Source organism: Branchiostoma lanceolatum, chromosome 5 (assembly GCF_035083965.1).
Source record: "Branchiostoma lanceolatum isolate klBraLanc5 chromosome 5, klBraLanc5.hap2, whole genome shotgun sequence".
Classification (NCBI taxonomy): Eukaryota; Metazoa; Chordata; class Leptocardii; order Amphioxiformes; family Branchiostomatidae; genus Branchiostoma; species Branchiostoma lanceolatum.
The window spans coordinates 19,533,784-19,551,591 of NC_089726.1; the positions used below are offsets into that span (position 1 = coordinate 19,533,784).

Below are 17,808 nucleotides of genomic sequence, written 5' to 3' on the forward strand. Positions count from 1 at the left end.
GGGACACCTCTGGACAAGAGGCGTATTGAGTCATACCAAAGACTTTATAAAAATGGTACATACTTCTGAAACAGTATGGAAGTTAAACACACTTCACTGCCAGTGGACTAGCCCCCTGCTACAGTGATTGCACCACAGTGTGGCCCAGGGCTATGAAACGGAGATGGGCACCGCCCTATACACCTTATGGTGTGGGAGGATTTTAACTAACCTGGTTGGGACGCAGTTTGGAGTTGACTTTTGCCTTGACTTTCCAAGCAAACTCACATTTTGTTTCTTTATCTATACTTCATTTGCTAACAAAAAAACACCCACTGGCACCATGTTTAATGATTTAACTTGGACCTCTAAATTGGACCTCTAAAGAAGAGTTTTCTCAAGGGCCGTAAGCTGAGAAGAAATCTAGTCTTCACCTCCCATTGAATTTTTTACCACTATAAATCATCGTCAGTGGCGTCGAATGGTCGAGTGACTATGCTAGATCAAGAGGGTACGATTTAATTCCTGGCCTTCCAGGCTAGACGTTGTGTCCTCGGGAAAGACACTTAACACGACCACCCAGGTATACAAATGGATACCTGACTTCGGTTGGGGAGGTAAATGTTGCCGAAAGAAGAAGGATAGGCTCCGCCTTCCAATGCCGTTACTTGACACAGTGGATAACAACCCTCTATCCCTGCGACCTCAAGAAGACTACGGGGCAACCTTTACGCTTACCTTTCTTCACTGGTTATCGCACACTAATCTACCGAAGAATATTTGCTCGTGTGTCCATCTGGGTATTCACTGATAGGCGTGGAACGGTAAAACACTCAAAAACGTAAAAGTGCAGTAATGGGTCGGTAAACATCATTAGTTGTATGGTCCATCTCCGGTGCAGGGGGTCAGCAATGACGTGGGCGGGGAGGATGACTCCGTTTCCCGCTCCCTAAAGAGGATATTTAAACGCTCCCGGTTTCTCTCCCGCCACCAAACGGTCTCAAAGGAACGCCAGAAGCTCTCATCTGCTCCAAGTGTTCTTTCGATATAGGCTTTAACACGGTCTTCACGGAAAGCTTGGACGTTAAGAAGTTCGACTGCTGCTACACCGCACAATAGTTCGTACAGTTCCAGACGCTAGAAGGTGAGTTGCTTTGGGCGTTAAGTTTTCTTCAACTTACATGAATATTCGAATGGTCAAAGACAATCGTAATGTCCTTTACTGCGTAGGATTTTCGAGATACGGAGAAATTTGGGCCGAACAACATCGGCCAAGGAGTAACTCTAATGATGAGGCCTTGGAATAAAGTAGTTACAGAAGAATCTGTCCGGAACTAGTCGGCTAGGAATATCCGTAAATATGAAATTTATGAGTATCTGTGTGTGTGTCCAATGCTAAGGATGTCCACCAATTCATAGATGCCACAGCAATTCTTTATCCCGTGATCTCGTTCCATCAAGATTTTAGAGCTATCGATATCTATTGATATGTTCAAAGAATTCGAGTTTTCAGCTCTGACCAAGAAGCACTTTTTAAAGATTCTCTCATGTGATAGAATTTCACGGAAGACGCGAAATTGTAGGGCCTAGAAGAAGTCCTGATAAAAAGGGAAGACAATGGCAAAATTTCTTTTTTACGGCATTGTACCTGTATCTGTACTCTTTGATGAAGTGGTCTCCAATGACGAACGATAAACGGATAACAGAATGTTTATTTCAACTGGTATCTTTTGCAGTGAACCCAACTTTTCCAAGGATCTCAAATAAAAAAATGATGCTGATTTTAACAATGAGTTAATTTGTTGCATAAATTACACGTTTTAGGTAACAAAATAAAACATTATACACTTTGGTGTACAGTACTGGTACATTAATTGCACCTGACCTTATTGATATTCGCGGTACTGTACCAGAAGAGGGTGCCAAAACGCATCCGTATCGTATGGAACTTAATTGGATGTTGTTATTAATGTCTTGTTTGTTGCCCTTTAGATTCACATGTCACAAATGGGCGCCCTAAAAACCGCCGCCGCAGTCGTCTGCGTGTCCGCCATCTTGATTCTCCTCATCGAACCTGCCAGTGCCGGCAGCAGCTTTACCACCAACCCCGACATCTTCGACGACGCCGGGGACCCCAGTCGGCGCACCCTGCCCCCGCGAGCGGACTGGGAGGCCGCGATAGCCGACCTGGTGTCCCGCTACCGGCACTTGATCGTGGAGATCCTCGGCGACACCTCCTCAAGCAGCTCCGCCGCGCAGGAGAGAAGATCCACGGCAGCCCCTGCCGCCACATCCGAAACAGAAATGTCACGAAGTAAGTCATTGGTCCAGCCAGTATTTTCCATAATCTCAGCCCCTGCCGCCACATCAGAAACAGAAATGTCACAAAGTAAGTCATTGGTCCAGCCGGTATTTTCCATAATCTCAGCCCCTGCCGCCACATCCGAACCAGAAATGTCACAAAGTAAGTCATTGGTCCAGCCAGTATTTTCCACAATCTCAGCCCCTGACGCCACATCCGAAACAGAAATGTCACACAGTAAGTCATTGGTCCAGCCAGTATTTTCCACAATCTCAGCCCCTGCCGCCATATCCGAAACAGAAATGTGACAAAGTAAGTCATTGGTCCAGCCGGTATTTTCCATAATCTCAGCCCCTGCCGCCGCATCCGAAACAGAAATGTCACAAAGTAAGTCATTGGTCCAGCCGATATTTTCCATAATCTCAGCCCCTGCCGCCATATCCGAAACAGAAATGTCACAAAGTAAGTCATTGGTCCAGCCAGTATTTTCCATAATCTCAGCCCCTGCCGCCACATCCGAAACAGAAATGTCACGAAGTAAGTCATTGGTCCAGCCAGTATTTTCCATAATCTCAGCCCCTGCCGCCATATCCGAAACAGAAATGTGACAAAGTAATTCATTGGTCCAGCCAGTATTTTCCATAATCTCAGCCCCTGCCGCCACATCCGAAACAGAAATGTCACAAAGTAAGTCATTGGTCCAGTCAGTATTTTCCATAATCTCAGCCCCTGCCGCCACATCCGAAACGGAAATGTCACAAAGTAATTCATTGGTCAAGCCAGTATTTTCCATAATCTCAGCCCCTGCCGCCATATCCGAAACAGAAATGTCACAAAGTAAGTCATTGGTCCAGTCAGTATTTTCCATAATCTCAGCCCCTGCCGCCACATCCGAAACAGAAATGTCACAAAGTAAGTCATTGGTCCAGCCAGTATTTTCCATAATCTCAGCCCCTGCCGCCACATCCGAAACAGAAATGTCACAAAGTAATTCATTGGTCCAGCCGGTATTTTCCATAATCTCAGCCCCTGTCGCCATATCCGAAACAGTAATGTCACAAAGTAAGTCATTGGTCCAGCCAGTATTTTCCATAATCTCAGCCCCTGCCGCCACATCCGAAACAGAAATGTCACGAAGTAAGTCATTGGTCCAGCCAGTATTTTCCATAATCTCAGCCCCTGCCGCCACATCCGAAACAGAAATGTCACACAGTAAGTCATTGGTCCAGCCAGTATTTTCCATTATCTCTAAGCAGATGTAAGGAGTCAACTTTGTCTTTGTGTTTTGACGTGCTTTTGGAACTTTAAGTACATCTTTCTAGTCAACCTTTTAAAACATTATACTCCTTCCTAGACTTACAATGATAGACAGTTGTACAAAATGTTGCAAAAACACACCCCAAACACTGAGCCGGATCCTTACATCTGCCTGGAGTTTCCTTTTGTTTTTACCAGAAATGACTTGTGGTTGTTTGAAGACTAAATGTATCTTATTTTTCTACTGATTCTGGAGATTGTATTCATAAGAAATACTCGAGCTCAAAGACTTCCTGTTTGATTTTTCGTATACACTTAGTATATGGAACAGATTGGCGTATCTCATTTTGATTCGCACTACTAAGAGAACAAGCTGCTAGGGGGCCCAAACCTACACCACGTCTTCATTACATCACAAGTTATCTGCCACCAAAAAGTCAAGACCATAGCACGTCTAGGTCAAAAGATACAAAAATGGAATTTCTGCTGCAGTATCAAGGTCATATACCAGGGGTCCAAAATTGACCTTGAATTTCGGCTTCACAACACCTACCCACATACCAAATATCATCGTAATCCATCAAGAGGTTATTGAGTTATGCTGACTACAGTCAGTAGTGGGTAAACACAAACACACAGACAGACAGACAGACAGACAGACACACCCAAAACTATATATCCAATTTCATGGAGATAACAATACATGTTGCTGGTATAATTCTGCTTATTTCGAAAAGTTTTCAAGAAGAAGAAAAAAGTTTCAAAATGCTCCATGATTGTACTGAGACCGAAAATTTATAATTTGATATAATTTTCACATTTTTTTCCAGGCCAACTCCGAAACGTGGTAAACAGGTACCGTCAGCTGATCCTGGGTTTTCTTCGGCGGGAGGAGGCGACGGACAGGGTGGCACAACACAACGTCAGCCGGTCGCCTACTGCTACAGGAGCGACGGAAGGAAAATAAAGGTACCGAAAACTAACTCTATATATCAAATGAAGAATACTGTACTGTAAATGCAGAAATATTTGCGGAACGACTAGAAACTCTGTTGGGAGGGGCTCGAGCTCCATAGAGCCCTGGACAGCGAGAGTCTGTGTTACACTGGCTACCTTAACTGGACCATCGTCATGCATGACTTGCCGTTGCTTGTTTTTTTTCCAATACTGTAGCAGCGTGTGACTATAGCACTGCCGCAAACTCAAAACCACCGCAAACACTCCTAGTTTGCCTTAGCGCGAAATAAAAACTACGCAAACTTAAATGCATTTACGGTATGATAAAGTATAGATTGAATTAAATTTTGTTCTTCAATTATCTGAAATGATTAACATTCACAAACATAACTATCAAATGGTTATCACACTGTAATTTGGTGATAAGCAATGACAACGAGTCAACGATAGTCAACAAGCAACGGCAAGGCATACATGACGATGGTCGAGTTAAGGTAGTCTGTGTAACACAGACTTTTGCTGTCCAGGTCTTTATGAAGCTCGAGTCCCTCCCAACAGAGTTTGTAGTCGTTTACTCCTTAGCCATGTGACTGAAGCCCCCCTCTCACTGAACCCGCGGCACGCTTGCGGCGTTCCTACGTCCTAAACTGGATTTGTGTTGACTGTTGACTTTATAATGGAAATATCATTCAGAAGTGACAGAACGTACAAGTAGGACTAATAGGACAACAAAACACACAAAGCTTAAAAACATTGTTTTTTGTCGACGAAATTCGTTGACTGGTTTGTCAATTCGATCGGCCGCAGCGACGCCGCCAGCGTGCCGCGTGTCCAGTGAGAGAGGAAAGGGGGGGGGGGCTTTAGTGATTTCCAAAAGGACAAGCACCAATAAGAGCTCAGGGTTCTTCGTTTAAGTATGAAAATAAATCCAATAGGAGCTCAGGATTCATTATGACGAAGAAAATCAGTCCATACATCCATTAGGATCCCCGGATTCTTTACCTACCTACCTAGTCCCTTGACCTCCGGGTCGTTGGGGGGGGGGGGGGGGTCAAGGCAGCAATGCAGATGGACCAATTATTATAAATCAGTCATAACAGCATGGCAGCCTACATGTTTGACAAAGTCCATTGCATTTACATGTATATGTATACATAGATTAATAACAGGATTAGGGCGTAGTGTTGGCCATCAAGCTTCTAGGGTCCTGACCAGTGGAAGAGCTGCTAGTCATTGAAGGGCTAGCTTATGTGAGTCTGCCTTTTGCAACATGTTAAAGTTAAAGTCCTCCCCGCACCAGACGGTGCATAAGGAGGCATCTCCGTTTCGGCAGCCTTGGGCCACACAACTTTGTGCAATCACTACAGCAGGAGGATAGTCCACTGATAGTGATGTGTGCTAAACTACCATACTCTTTCCCAAATTCATGCTGAGTGCTAAGCAGAGAAAGCAGTATGTACCATTTTTAGAGTCTTTGGTATGACCCGGCCGGGGATCGAACTCACGACCTACCGTATGCAAGGCGAACACTCTACCCACTCGACCATTGCACATTTGCAACATGTGAATACCCCAAACTTCTACATTCTTTGTCTTCTAACAATACTATTTTCTGTCCTTCTCAGGAGAATACCGTCTATCAATTGAGGAACCTTGTGATCTAAAGACAACAGGAAGACCAAAGAATGCATCACATCAAACGGACGTGTTGACTGCTTCGTCGTGAAACAAACTTGAGATTTGTATTGAAACTAGTTTGATGAAAAAAAAATGTTGCAATGATATTCTTTTAAAACCCAAAATTCCTTACCCGCATTTTTGCCCTCACTTGGTCACGACACATTCTGAATGAATGGCCTGTATTTTGTAACGACATCACAATTTCAACTAGATATGATATTTGGGAAGAACATGGAAGGTTATTGTCACATGTATGTATCTCATATTAGGATAATAACTGAACGTCTCCGCTGAAAGGCAAAGAAGTCATCCTCAATGGAGGTGAAACACGATATATTTTCGAGTAGCTTATGTAAGTTAAAAGGGAACTAAAGAAATGAATACTATTCCAGCACACTTGGTGTCCTCTCTTCCTTATGCATCATTATGCTAAGTACTTGAAATACCGATGTCGCGCCAAATTTCTGCTCCTTGTGGTACTGTGTTAGGGTTACAGTAGGTTTAGGGTATTCTCCAAGCAGAGGTTTGGCTCCGGCTTGTTGTTGACGTGTTTAAGGCCTTTTTGTCGGGCTTTCTATGTTGTCATGTTTTATATAGAAAGCCCGACAAAAACGCATGAAATGACGTCATAAACAAGCCGGCGCCACACCTCTGCTTGGAGGGTAGGTTGAGGGCTAGAGAAGGTTAGGGTTCTAAGTTTAGTCAAAGTCACTGGGTCTCTGCGACCTATAGCTAAATGCATTTTTCAGGAGGTCCAAGTCCTAATAGTATCGATAAACCCCATGAATTGTTGGGCAGACAAAATACGGGCGACAATCGATGATCGCCGATTCTTCGCTGCGTGTCAAGTGCGTCACCAAGCGGATTAAAAAACAATGGCACCACAGTGATATTTCCAATACGATTTTACATTGGATATTTAAGAGCGACCTCTAGCAGCTAAGGAAATAAACGCTCCAGCATCGTAGACTTGACCAGAGGCAATGCCAAATTTAACCAATCAAATGAGATATTAGACAAATCTAATGGTTGTGATTATGATTAGAAATCCATTGGTCTTACTCATTGGCCATCATTCAGCAAAGGGCTACATACGGGTTACTTAGTGTTATATTCCTGCAGACCAAGCATTAAGTCTACACCGATTGGTCAATTTGTTTTATTGGACCAATCAGCATCGACATAACAAAGTAGACGGCTTAGTTGCAGTTCTACTCTATTCCGCTAGTGGCATCCTTTTACCGCGGTGAATTCAAGAAGCGACTTGCAATTTATGACACGATAAAAGGTGTCTTAAACGAACGGTCGTATAGTGCTATAACTAATCTTTTGGAGGTGTCAAAATGTCGCTGGTAACCTTCCAACTCCACTTGGGCCTTGATCCAATCATTTCCAATGTACCACTATTGTAAATGTGTGTTTCCTATGAGCAAGGAGGTTTTATATATGCTGTGAGTGTTACTGTTACCAAGGAGGTTTTTTCCTTGCTGTTACGGATATTCCTTTCATGTGAGGAAACTCTTTACCCACCATCGGGTTTTAAAAGTATTTTAACCCGGATGCAGTACGTGTCCCATTTCCGATATGCCATTTTGATTTGGTTTACCGAAGGCTCAACAGAACCTGCTTGTTGTATCCTATTCTTGCGACGGTGCATAGTTCACAGTGCTGCAGTTAGAAGGCTGAAAGATAGAGGGTGCTAAAACATGACCGTGAAAGAAGCTGAATTAATGAGGTACACGGGCGTGTGTGTTTTACTGTTATAAACATCTAGCGGAAAGGGCATTGTGTAGCAACAAGACTCGCAATGATGAGAAAATAACGCATGATTAGTAAAATACGAAATAAATCACAGTGGTAAACTGAGCCTATCAGAATAAAGATTAGAAAAAAGAAGCAATCTAGAAATCCATTGGACTTACCTATTGGTCTGAGTCAGTCATCTCTGATCCAATCATTGAACACTTACCACAGGGATTCACACAAGTTACTTAGTGTTATATTCCCACAGAAAAAATATCAGTCAAACACCGATTTGTCAGTTTATTTTATTGGACCAATCAGCATCCATATCACAAAGTTGGCCGCTCAGTTGTAGTCCTAATTTATCCAGTGGAGTAACGGTGGCGTCTTTGCGCTGCAGCGAGTTGCTGTAGCGACTGGAAATGAATAATACACACGATAAACGGTGCCTTTAACAAAAGGAGAGTTTTAGATAGCTCATTAGCTGTAGATAAAATACTTCTACGGTACCCAAAATAGGCAGGCAACATCGGGACCTCACTATGTACCAACATGCCAAAATCGAAAAACAAATGCATCAAAGGGATCTGAAGTTACAACTGCAAACATGCATAAACATATCCAGACAACTGCAATACCCACGTATGTAGGAGGTGAAGCTCCTTCGCAAAGGTAACAATTACCCTACATTGGTGAGGGTACATTTTCGAATGATGAGACTTATTTTTCTAATGTCCAAAGAGAATATGGAATGCTATAATGTTTTGTACATGTGACTGGAATCGTACTGTAAATATTATGATTGCCCTATGTACAGTACTATGTTGAAGGAGACTAGTTAACGCTATTGCTTATGAAAGAGAGCAACTTCATCATCGAAATGTTCATGATACTAGTAGGTAATACCATGTCTGCAGCATACAATCATGTACTGTCAACTACATACATGTACTGTCAACTCAACTATATACTGTCAATTACATAACTGTACTGCCAACTACATACAATTGTACTGCCAACTACATACATGTACTGTCAACATCATATACATGTACTGTCAACTACATACATGTACTGTCAACTACATACATGTACTGTCAACTACATAATGTACTGTCAACTACATACATGTACTGTCAACTACATATACATGTACTGTCAACTACATACTGTCAACTTTATACATCTACTGTCAACTACATAAATGTACAGTCAACTACATACATGTACTGTCAACTACATATACATGTACTGTCAACTACATACATGCCTTCATCCATGGAGAGAAGTTGTTTCAAGTTAACACCAAGAACAACTCTTCTCTAGTTCCTTCCAAAGTCTTCAATGACACTTTATTCATGTCTATAGCTTCAACCTTAACCACTCCAAGGGTATCTTTATGCTTCAGTCTGAAAGTGGTACACCGGTATCTTAGAGCTTTAACCTTAAGCACTCTATAGATGTCTTCAAGGTCATTTGTCTGACAAAAGAGATACACCAGAATCATGGAGTACTCCATATGAAAACCAAGCTAGCTCTAAATCATTGCTAACCACTGTGCCACAAACGAAAACGTGTTTGCGTGGCGTGAAGAACTGAGAATGGACTGTCTAGATGCCGCATACAGTACTAGTTTGAGTGTTCCAGTCTAGATGCCGTATACAGTCCGTGTGTTCCAGTCTAGATGCCGTATACAGTTTGAGTGTTCCAGTCTAGATGCCGTATACAGATCAAGTGGTCCAGTCTAGATGCCGTATACAGATTGAGTGTTCCAGTCTAGATGCCGTATACAGATTGAGTGTTCCAGTCTAGATGCCGTATACAGATCGAGTGGTCCAGTCTAGATGATACAGTTTGAGTGTTCCAGTCTAGATGCCGTAAACAGTTTGAGTGTTCCAGTCTAGATGCCGTATACAGATCGAGTGGTCCAGTCTAGATGCCGTATACAGATCAAGTGGTCCAGTCTAGATGCCGTATACAGATCAAGTGGTCCAGTCTAGATGCCGTATACAGATTGAGTGTTCCAGTCTAGATGCCGTATACAGATCGAGGGTTCCAGTCTAGATGCCGTATACAGGCCGAGTGTTCCAGTCTAGATGCCGTATACAGATCGAGTGGTCCAGTCTAGATGCCGTATACAGTTTGAGTGGTCCAGTCTAGATGCCGTATACAGATCGAGTGCTCCAGTCTAGATGATACAGTTCGAGTGTTTTTTGTCTAGATGCCGTATACAGGTCGAGTGGTCCGGTCTAGATGCCGTACACAGCTCGAGTGTTCTCTCGGACTTGCGCGAGAACCTCGCCAAGCGGGATGGACTTCAGTTCCGCTATCTTCTCGGCAACGCACACCGCCATGGCTGGATGGGAACACGTCACCTTGCCTTGGGGAATCTGGAATTTACACACAAGGTTTAATCAAAAGGCCATCCGGGCTAACGTTTGTATGTCTGCAAGGTTGGTATTTGAATAAAGAATTGAGAATTGAATCGAGAATTAAAGCCTGGTACTAAAGGTAGACTTTTGACACCAAATTTGTATTTGTTATGGAGTTAGACAGCAGGGAGAAGGTTAACCAACTTTTCGGCCAGAAAAAAACATTCGTTACACATGTATACATGTTTGTATGTGTTTTGAAGGCTAAAGTGAGTAGTATATGGTGTCTATGCAGTAAAGTTGCAATCTGGTCCCTGATAGAATTATTAGATCCTAGCCTACCATTTGGCTATTTGCAGGCTGATGGAAGGTGAAACACAACATTTAACATGAAACACAACAATCAGGGGAGACACACTTCAAAAGGGTTAAAGGCACCCAGAACATTTTATGAGGCTTGAAAACTAGAAATATTCTAGCTGCTGTAATCTTTATGAAATTGACATTTATTGATTTAATGCCACTGTTTACCACATTTGCGTGCGGATTTCTTATCAAAAGTGCTCAAAAGCGCCACAAAAATAAGCTACATGGTGAAATCTTTTAGTTTCACGCGCCTAGTGTAAATAGACTGATGCCATAGCCCCGCCGTTTGTTTGCTGCTACCTGCTGCACCCACTCCCAGCTGCAGCACAGCTGCACCCACTCCCAGCTGCAGCACAACTCAATTACAGATCTGCTGTGTTAAACCATGTGGCACCTAATAGGTCATGCAATTCAGATTTCGATGATGTAACCAAAATACCAAACAAACTAACAGCTGCAGTACTGACCTGCCTAGGTACAAAGTAGGGGGCGTCTGTCTCCAAGAGGAGCCTGTCGAGCGGGATTCGTCGCACGGCGTCCTGAAGGGTTCGAGTGGTCGGGAAGGTCACAAGCGCAGTGATGCCCAGGTACATGTTGGGGTACCTGCAACAAGAGGAAGGAACAAGCACTCAAAACTGACTGGTAGATATTTTTCTGTGACAGCTGTAGCTGAAATTCATATCTCTCATTTGGTAACATAAGGCTACATCAATTCAATTAGTTGGTTCTCTGATTTTTTCAGAAAAAATATGGAGCAACAGGGCAAAAAAATGAAAATTTGGCAAAAACATAAAGAATAGTTTCATAATGACTAATCAAGTTTCCGCTTGAAAAAAGCAAACAAACACTCTACGGCAAACATCCAACTCATCCCGGTACTCTAACTGTACAGTTGATGCACCTGTTTGTTGAAAATTATTAAAGTACAGTTTTTATATACAATGTATGTACTTCTGTCATTCATTCAAAATATGAACATTGAATATAATAACATTGGCAGACAAAACCTGAATAAAGGCATTAAGGGCATTTTGCTATACTGGAAAATTGTTGAATGGCTTTAAGAAGATTTATACTGAGTATACTAACAATATCCTGAATGAGAGGTGTGGTGTTTTGTTTTGTGATTTGGGAAAAATAGAAGAGGCAAATCTGAGAAGCAACAAATAAAATTGTTGTGGCAAAACAGCACATGTTTTCCCCGTGTCATCATGATTTTTGCAAGGAGAATTCACCGCGAAAATAAAAATGCCGCAAATAATTTCAGATTTACAAATTACTGTAAATGCAGAAATGTTCACGGTAGTCTTATGTTGGCGGTTTTTCGCGGGAAGCTCTACGCCGTGAACTGCGAAAGTTTTGCCCTCCTATCCCCCTGTCTACTATTGTCTCAAACGCGAACTTAAAACCACTGCAAACACTTCATTTTCTCCCTACTGCAAGATTAAAACCATGCGAAATCCATTTACAGTACAGCAACCAAAGATTTCTGTAACTGTAGAAGAGTACTTACTCTTCCATCCACCGCTGTGCGACGGCGAAACTCTCGGTGAAGCAGTGGCGATGGATGATGTAATCCCGTGGTACCAGGTCCTGCATGATCTCCAGCATTTCGCTGTCGGCCTGGCGACAGTGGAGCACCAACGGTTTCTTCACCTGCAGGGCAAGGTGCAACTGCAAGGGGGCAGTACAGCGTGGTTACCAATTTTTCTGTAATTCCTTATTTGTTTACAGTAATTTTAGCTATCTTAACGGTCACTAGTCAACCGCTAAAATGTTATCATCAAAAGTATTTGATCACTAACATTTGAGACAGTCATGTTTGTTCCTACCGTTAAAATTAAGGGCTGTTAACTACAACTGTACTCCCTTTCCCCCCAACTGCTAAAATTACTAACCGCAATACAGTATGCTCTGTAAGTTGTCTTTGCTAATGAAGTCCAAAACAAGCTGCAATAAAAAATTTGGATAGTTCATGTACATTGTTTAGATTTTAAGACCCAAAAAAATCTGATGTTTTTCCTTTTTATCAGTTATCGAAAATTGCAATTTCAGTCCATTTTACAGTTAAAATTCAAATCTGACTTACGATTGAAACATTCTGTGACCACAAGATGATGTGACCTAAACTCTTTTAAAGTCTTAGATAAACACAAGTAACAATGATATGGGTCCTCTCACCTGTCTTATAAACACCTGTCTCTGAATGGCAGGGGGTGAGAAATCCTTGGAGTTGTCCAGTCCGATCTCGCCGAACGCTATCGCCTTCTCGTGCTTCAGGCAGTTCAGTAGGTTCTCCTCCCATACCATGCTGTACAGTTTAGCGCTGTGAGGATGGCATCCAAACGCACCCCAGACGTTATCGTTCTCTTGGAGTAGTCTTCTCCAGAATCCGTCTGGTCCCCACGACTTGGGGTCGCAGAAGACCGCCACGCAGCCCTCAAAGTTGGGCGGGAAGTTCGCCTTACTCATAAACGCTTGGAAGGACTCGCGGAACGACATCCTTTCAAAGAGGTAGTCGATGTGGCAGTGGGTGTCGACGTAGCCGGCGTCTCTCACGCCGACCTGCCACACGTACGACACTTCCAGCATGGACGGCCAGCTGGCCACCATCTTTCTTTTGTACGGCGGAGACGTCACGCTGCTCGAGGTTTCGTCCGAGGTGTCCTGCTCGACTTTCCACTTCGCGGTCCCCGGACGGTAAGCTGGAATAACGTACTTCCCCGACGCACCCGCGTCGGCGCTTGCCGATTTCTTCCACATTCGCGGCGGAATTTCGAAATGTCCGGGTGGCACCAAGGTATTTGCGTTACCGAATGACGTGCCTTTGACCTCCATTGACTGCTGCATGGATTCTGGCGAATGCGGAGGATACCAATGGTTACCATGCTGTTCAACAGGCACGTGGTATGACCCGAATGGTGAAGAACTTTCCCTGAAGAACGCAGGAGGCTGCCCCGCCCCTTGTAGCACCACGGAGGGGGGAGGGGGCATTGGGGGAGGGTACTGTGGGGAGAGATCTGCCTGGGGTGGGGGGTAGGGGAAGACCGGTCCGTAGGTGCCTGGCCGGGCAGGGGAGAGTGGAGGGGGGCTGGTTGCACTCCCGCCGACGATGTTCAGGTACTCGCTGTTCAGCATTAGAGACTTGTGGAGCAGGTGAAGGGAGAAGTTGTAGTGGTGATGGGATAAGTGCTGGTAGTGGATAGACTGTCGGTGGAGTTCCTTGGCTTTCTGCATCAAGTGTGGGGGGAGGTGCGCCGTCTCGTGGTTCTGCACGGCGCCGTCTTCACACGTCGACACCTGCAGGGACCGAGACTGCTCGCGACGCAATCCCGGCGGCCCGCCCAGAGAAAAGCTTGAACCTTGAACTTGAGCTGGGTTAGCATCACCGTGAAATGCGGGCAGCAAATTTGGCAAAAAGATACTCTGTACGTCACTGCCGTTTGGACCGTGTTTCTCTGAGTGCGGGTCGGAGTTGGCTTCTTCTTCGTCGTCACCGTAGCGTCCGACCTCCAGCTCCTCCTGCGACGCAAGGCTCAGGTTATGCTCTAAAGATGAAGTCTCGGACTCGCTCTCATCAAAACACTCTTTCCTGTAGTCTTCCCAGGAGGGGCTTTCCGGCCGAGGGGGGTGGAACCCTTCCGACGGGCGTCTCAGAAGATTCGGGGAGGGTACCCTACTACTCGGCGCACTGACACTTCTCGTCGTCCCCTCTAACTCATCCTCTTGCCGTGTCTTGAAGCCCAGCGTTCTCGGCGGCATGGGTGTGGCTTTTCTCTTCGGTTTCTTCCTCTTCCCCTGACAAGATATGGGCGTGTCGGGGAGAGGGGGTGGCGGCATCTGTGTACGATCCTCATGCTCCTTTCTCTTAAACACTTGTGACGAAGACGCACCTCCCTGAATATATTCTTTCTCAGTTTTCTGCTTGGTATCTACCCGTGCATTTTCCTCTGTATCTTTACTAACCTCTCTGTCTTCCTTGTCGGTATCTTTGTCACTCCACCAGTTATATTTTCCAGTCTCCTTGGTTTCCTCCTGTTTCGTTGCTGGATCTTTAGACTGCGTGGAAGGTATCTTCATTCTGTCTGCTGATTTCGCTTTAGGTTTCGGAGACAGTATCCTACTCAAGACGCTGTCGGCTGGACTGGATGTATGCTTCTTCGCCGTCGTTTGGGCGTCCCCCGAATGTGCCTTCTGGACTTCGATCATGTTTTTGTTTTCGTCGGTGGGGTCTGTCTGTGAACGCACCTTTTCCTTGGGATGTTTCGCGGTGGCTGTAACAGCACTTCGGACCCTGTCTACTTTAAGTGGTCCGACTTTTGGGGGTTCATCTATGTGAACCGGCAGAAAAGTCTGGGTGCTTTTTGGCTTTTCTGTTTTCCCTGTTTTCTTCTGCTTGCGTCGAGTCAGCCTGACACTATGGGATACTCCTGAGTGAGATTTATCTTGTTTGACCTGGAAGGACATAACATTAAAAAAAGGTCAAGCAGGTCCAACTAGAAGAATCATACTTGAGACCATACGTAATGCTTTTTAGATGGCTGGAAACATGATGCAGGATTGTTACAGCTCACGTTATTGGCCAATCACACCAGGTCAACCCTACTCTTCTTTTATTCATCTATTGGTTCAGCATGTACATGCCAGGGTTGCCAAACTAGCCGGAGGCTATTACTAAGGGCGAACCCATGTGCAGGCGATTTTCAGAAATCAAAGTTGATCCAAATATTGGCCTTTTACAAGGTTAGTCGATTCTGACTTCATCCATGTCCAAGAGATGGTACCATCCCATGGGGGATTTTTAGCTATAAGTGTTCGACGGACGTCACCCGGGATTTTCATTGGAAAACATGGTTGACGCTCGGACGATTTTGAAATTCGGCGAGCTTCAGGCGATCTACAAATTCAGCCGACGCTCGCATGAATTGTGACGCCGGCTTAATGGTATCAAACTGTACCTCTGTCTTGTCACATGCTGGAGAAGGTGTTTCTTCAAGCTCTGCCCCCTTGTCAGTGATTGGTGAAGGTGCTTTCTGAAGCTCCGCACATTTGTCAGTGATTGGCGGAGGTACTTCTTGAAGCTCCGCCTCCCAGTCGTCACTCACTACAGCATCAGCTATCCTTGCGGGTAGGCTGTAGGGTAAAAATTGGATCAATTATTTTGTTACATTCTATGTTACTAAGTCATTTTGTCGGCAGTGTCTTTTGGAAAAAAAGAACCAACTATATATATCTTGCTGGCTTAAAAAAACTTCTTGTACCCTTTGTCGTTAAAGCCATTCATTAGATTAAATACATTTTTTTATTAGCCCATGACAGTTGAGAAACTTGAGTATAAAAGAAGGTGCTTCAGGGCGTTGGCAACTCCCTTCATAAGCATATTATATGATAACACAAGACAACATAATGTCTAACATCAACATTATCATATCGGGTGGCTTGCCCGGACTAAGGTTGCTCTCTCCCTCCAGGCGTTACGGTCCGCCATTAGTTGGTCTAGATCTTCAGACCTCACCCCTACATCCCCAGCAAGTTTGTCTATGTAGGTCCGTCGGGGTCGCCCGACACAGGAGTGCCCATGAGTTGGTACCCAGAGCAGGAGTTCGCTTACAAGTTCTTCTTTGTTTAATGTACAACAAGGTCCCAATACACAAGCAGTGAGATTGACATTGGTGAGGTGGAGAACCAAAATGTTTTCTGACTGGCAGGGCTTTCCTAATGACCAACACCCAGTTAACAAGCCCCGGTCGTATTTGTTGATCACCAGAAAGTCTCCTATTAAAAACAAGCTTTAAAGGGACGTATTGTAGAATTCAGTAGGCGAAAACTACAAATATTCAGAATTTGAAAAATCTACACTCAGATTCACATTTGTAACTTATTTGTAACTTATTTCCAACATATTCCCGGTATTTTGTCACATTTCCACCAATCTTGCTAATTTGCATATTATTTCTGGGCCCCCCAGTGTAATAAGATAGATTCAAACTTATGATGTGGAAAAATAACCCAAAACAGTGAATTTTGTTTTATGTTCCGATTACAATTATACGTCCCTTTAAAGACCCAAGTATATTTTTCACTTGAAAATCTACCCCATCACATTTTACAGGCCTAAGGGACCAGCGAACATCAGCCGATCTCGAAAACTGTGCGATGATTGAGCGAACGCTGAATGTCTTACTGCGAAAAATGCCATTTAGAGCGTTCAAACTCGGTGGTCGATTAATTTTCCTACTGTATGACAGGTATAACAGTTGGTGTAGTGGCTGTTAGAGTAGTCTGGCCAGTCAGATAACATGACAATTTTCTACCCCAACATCTGCTTGGAGATTACCAATACACTAATACCCAAGATCTCAGAGACAGACTGCAATACAGCATTTCAGCCCTTATACCACAAGACACTAATCCTTCTTTAAAACTTCTTAACTTCCTTTTACTGGACAGCAATGTTATGAATCACTGCACCAAGGACGCACTGAGAGAAATCTCTTTTTCCGTTGCTCCAAGGAATTTTTCCGTTGCTCCAAGGAACTACTTTGTCATCTGGTCAAAGAAACGCTGATGTGCAACCATCTCTTGCATCAGTTGAATCCGTGACCATGCTTTACTCATCCAACACAACTTCTCACATTCTCTCAATTCTTCCCACTCGTCCATATCAGGCGTTCTCTACTCTCACTTCTACATCAAAAGAAAAGACAGCTACCCGGATATTTTTGTCGCCGGGTGGCCTCTAACGATATCCCCGTCGGGACCACCACTCCCTCCCGCCGGGCCACCACTCCACTCCCGGCCGGCGTCCTTGCCTCTTCCACCGCCAAGGACACCAGCTGTCCCCGCTCCCCGAACCTTCCTCGAGCTCGCCTCTTTCCCTCTCTTCTTCCCCACGTTCCTGCCACGTTCCCTACCTCTCTGAGCTGTTTCCATCGTTCAAAATCTTTGCTAAAACTTTGAAAGAGTGGAAGAAAAAAATGTGTTCACCAACTTCAGGAGCTTACCGAAACTTCTGGACCCCCAGGATGCAGCGCGGGGTGTGCAAGTTTCCCGCCATATCCGTTCACTTCCGGGTCAAAGGTAAGGTTATTCTGCTGGTCAAACAAACTGGACACTGGTGTGTTGGCTCGTTCTGGCAACTAGCTTTTGTAG

The 17,808-nt window shown here is 44.3% G+C and overlaps 2 protein-coding genes across 3 annotated transcripts; one reads left to right on the top strand and one right to left on the bottom strand.

Annotated features, from left to right (window-relative positions):
- The first annotated feature begins 940 nt into the window (after window positions 1-940).
- Window positions 941-6,246, top strand: LOC136435616 (uncharacterized). Its single transcript, XM_066429255.1, has 4 exons — window positions 941-1,123; window positions 1,972-2,293; window positions 4,369-4,507; window positions 6,121-6,246. The coding sequence occupies exons 2-3, from the start codon at window positions 1,978-1,980 to the stop codon at window positions 4,503-4,505; spliced, it is 453 nt and encodes a 150-aa protein (XP_066285352.1). The 5' UTR covers window positions 941-1,123; window positions 1,972-1,977; the 3' UTR covers window positions 4,506-4,507; window positions 6,121-6,246.
- Window positions 6,247-8,207: 1,961 nt separating this feature from the next.
- LOC136435617 (uncharacterized) lies at window positions 8,208-17,763 on the bottom strand. Of its 2 annotated transcripts, none has more exons than XM_066429257.1 (6): window positions 17,661-17,763; window positions 15,615-15,789; window positions 12,838-15,111; window positions 12,170-12,330; window positions 11,124-11,259; window positions 8,208-10,308 (listed from the first exon to the last, which is right to left on the bottom strand). In XM_066429257.1, exons 1-6 carry the CDS (start codon window positions 17,711-17,713, stop codon window positions 10,168-10,170), a joined length of 2,940 nt encoding a protein of 979 aa, XP_066285354.1. In that variant the 5' UTR covers window positions 17,714-17,763; the 3' UTR covers window positions 8,208-10,167. The 2 variants fall into 2 exon arrangements, with proteins under 2 accessions (XP_066285354.1, XP_066285353.1); XM_066429256.1 differs by lacking the exon at window positions 17,661-17,763 and adding an exon at window positions 17,369-17,654.
- Window positions 17,764-17,808: the final 45 nt, after the last annotated feature.

Bases quoted from the DNA above. Each gene is read 5' to 3' on its own strand.
- LOC136435616 (XM_066429255.1), top strand. From the start codon at position 1,978: ATGTCACAAATGGGCGCCCTAAAAACCGCCGCCGCAGTCGTCTGCGTG. The intron at 2,294-4,368 runs GTAAGTCATTGG...ATTTTTTTCCAG, and splicing joins CGAAACAGAAATGTCACGAA to GCCAACTCCGAAACGTGGTA.
- LOC136435617 (XM_066429256.1), bottom strand. From the start codon at position 17,589: ATGGAAACAGCTCAGAGAGGTAGGGAACGTGGCAGGAACGTGGGGAAG. The intron at 15,790-17,368 runs GTAGCTGTCTTT...TTTACCCTACAG, and splicing joins CCGGCGACAAAAATATCCGG to CCTACCCGCAAGGATAGCTG. The intron at 10,309-11,123 runs GTCAGTACTGCA...TGTAAATTCCAG, and splicing joins CCTACTTTGTACCTAGGCAG to ATTCCCCAAGGCAAGGTGAC.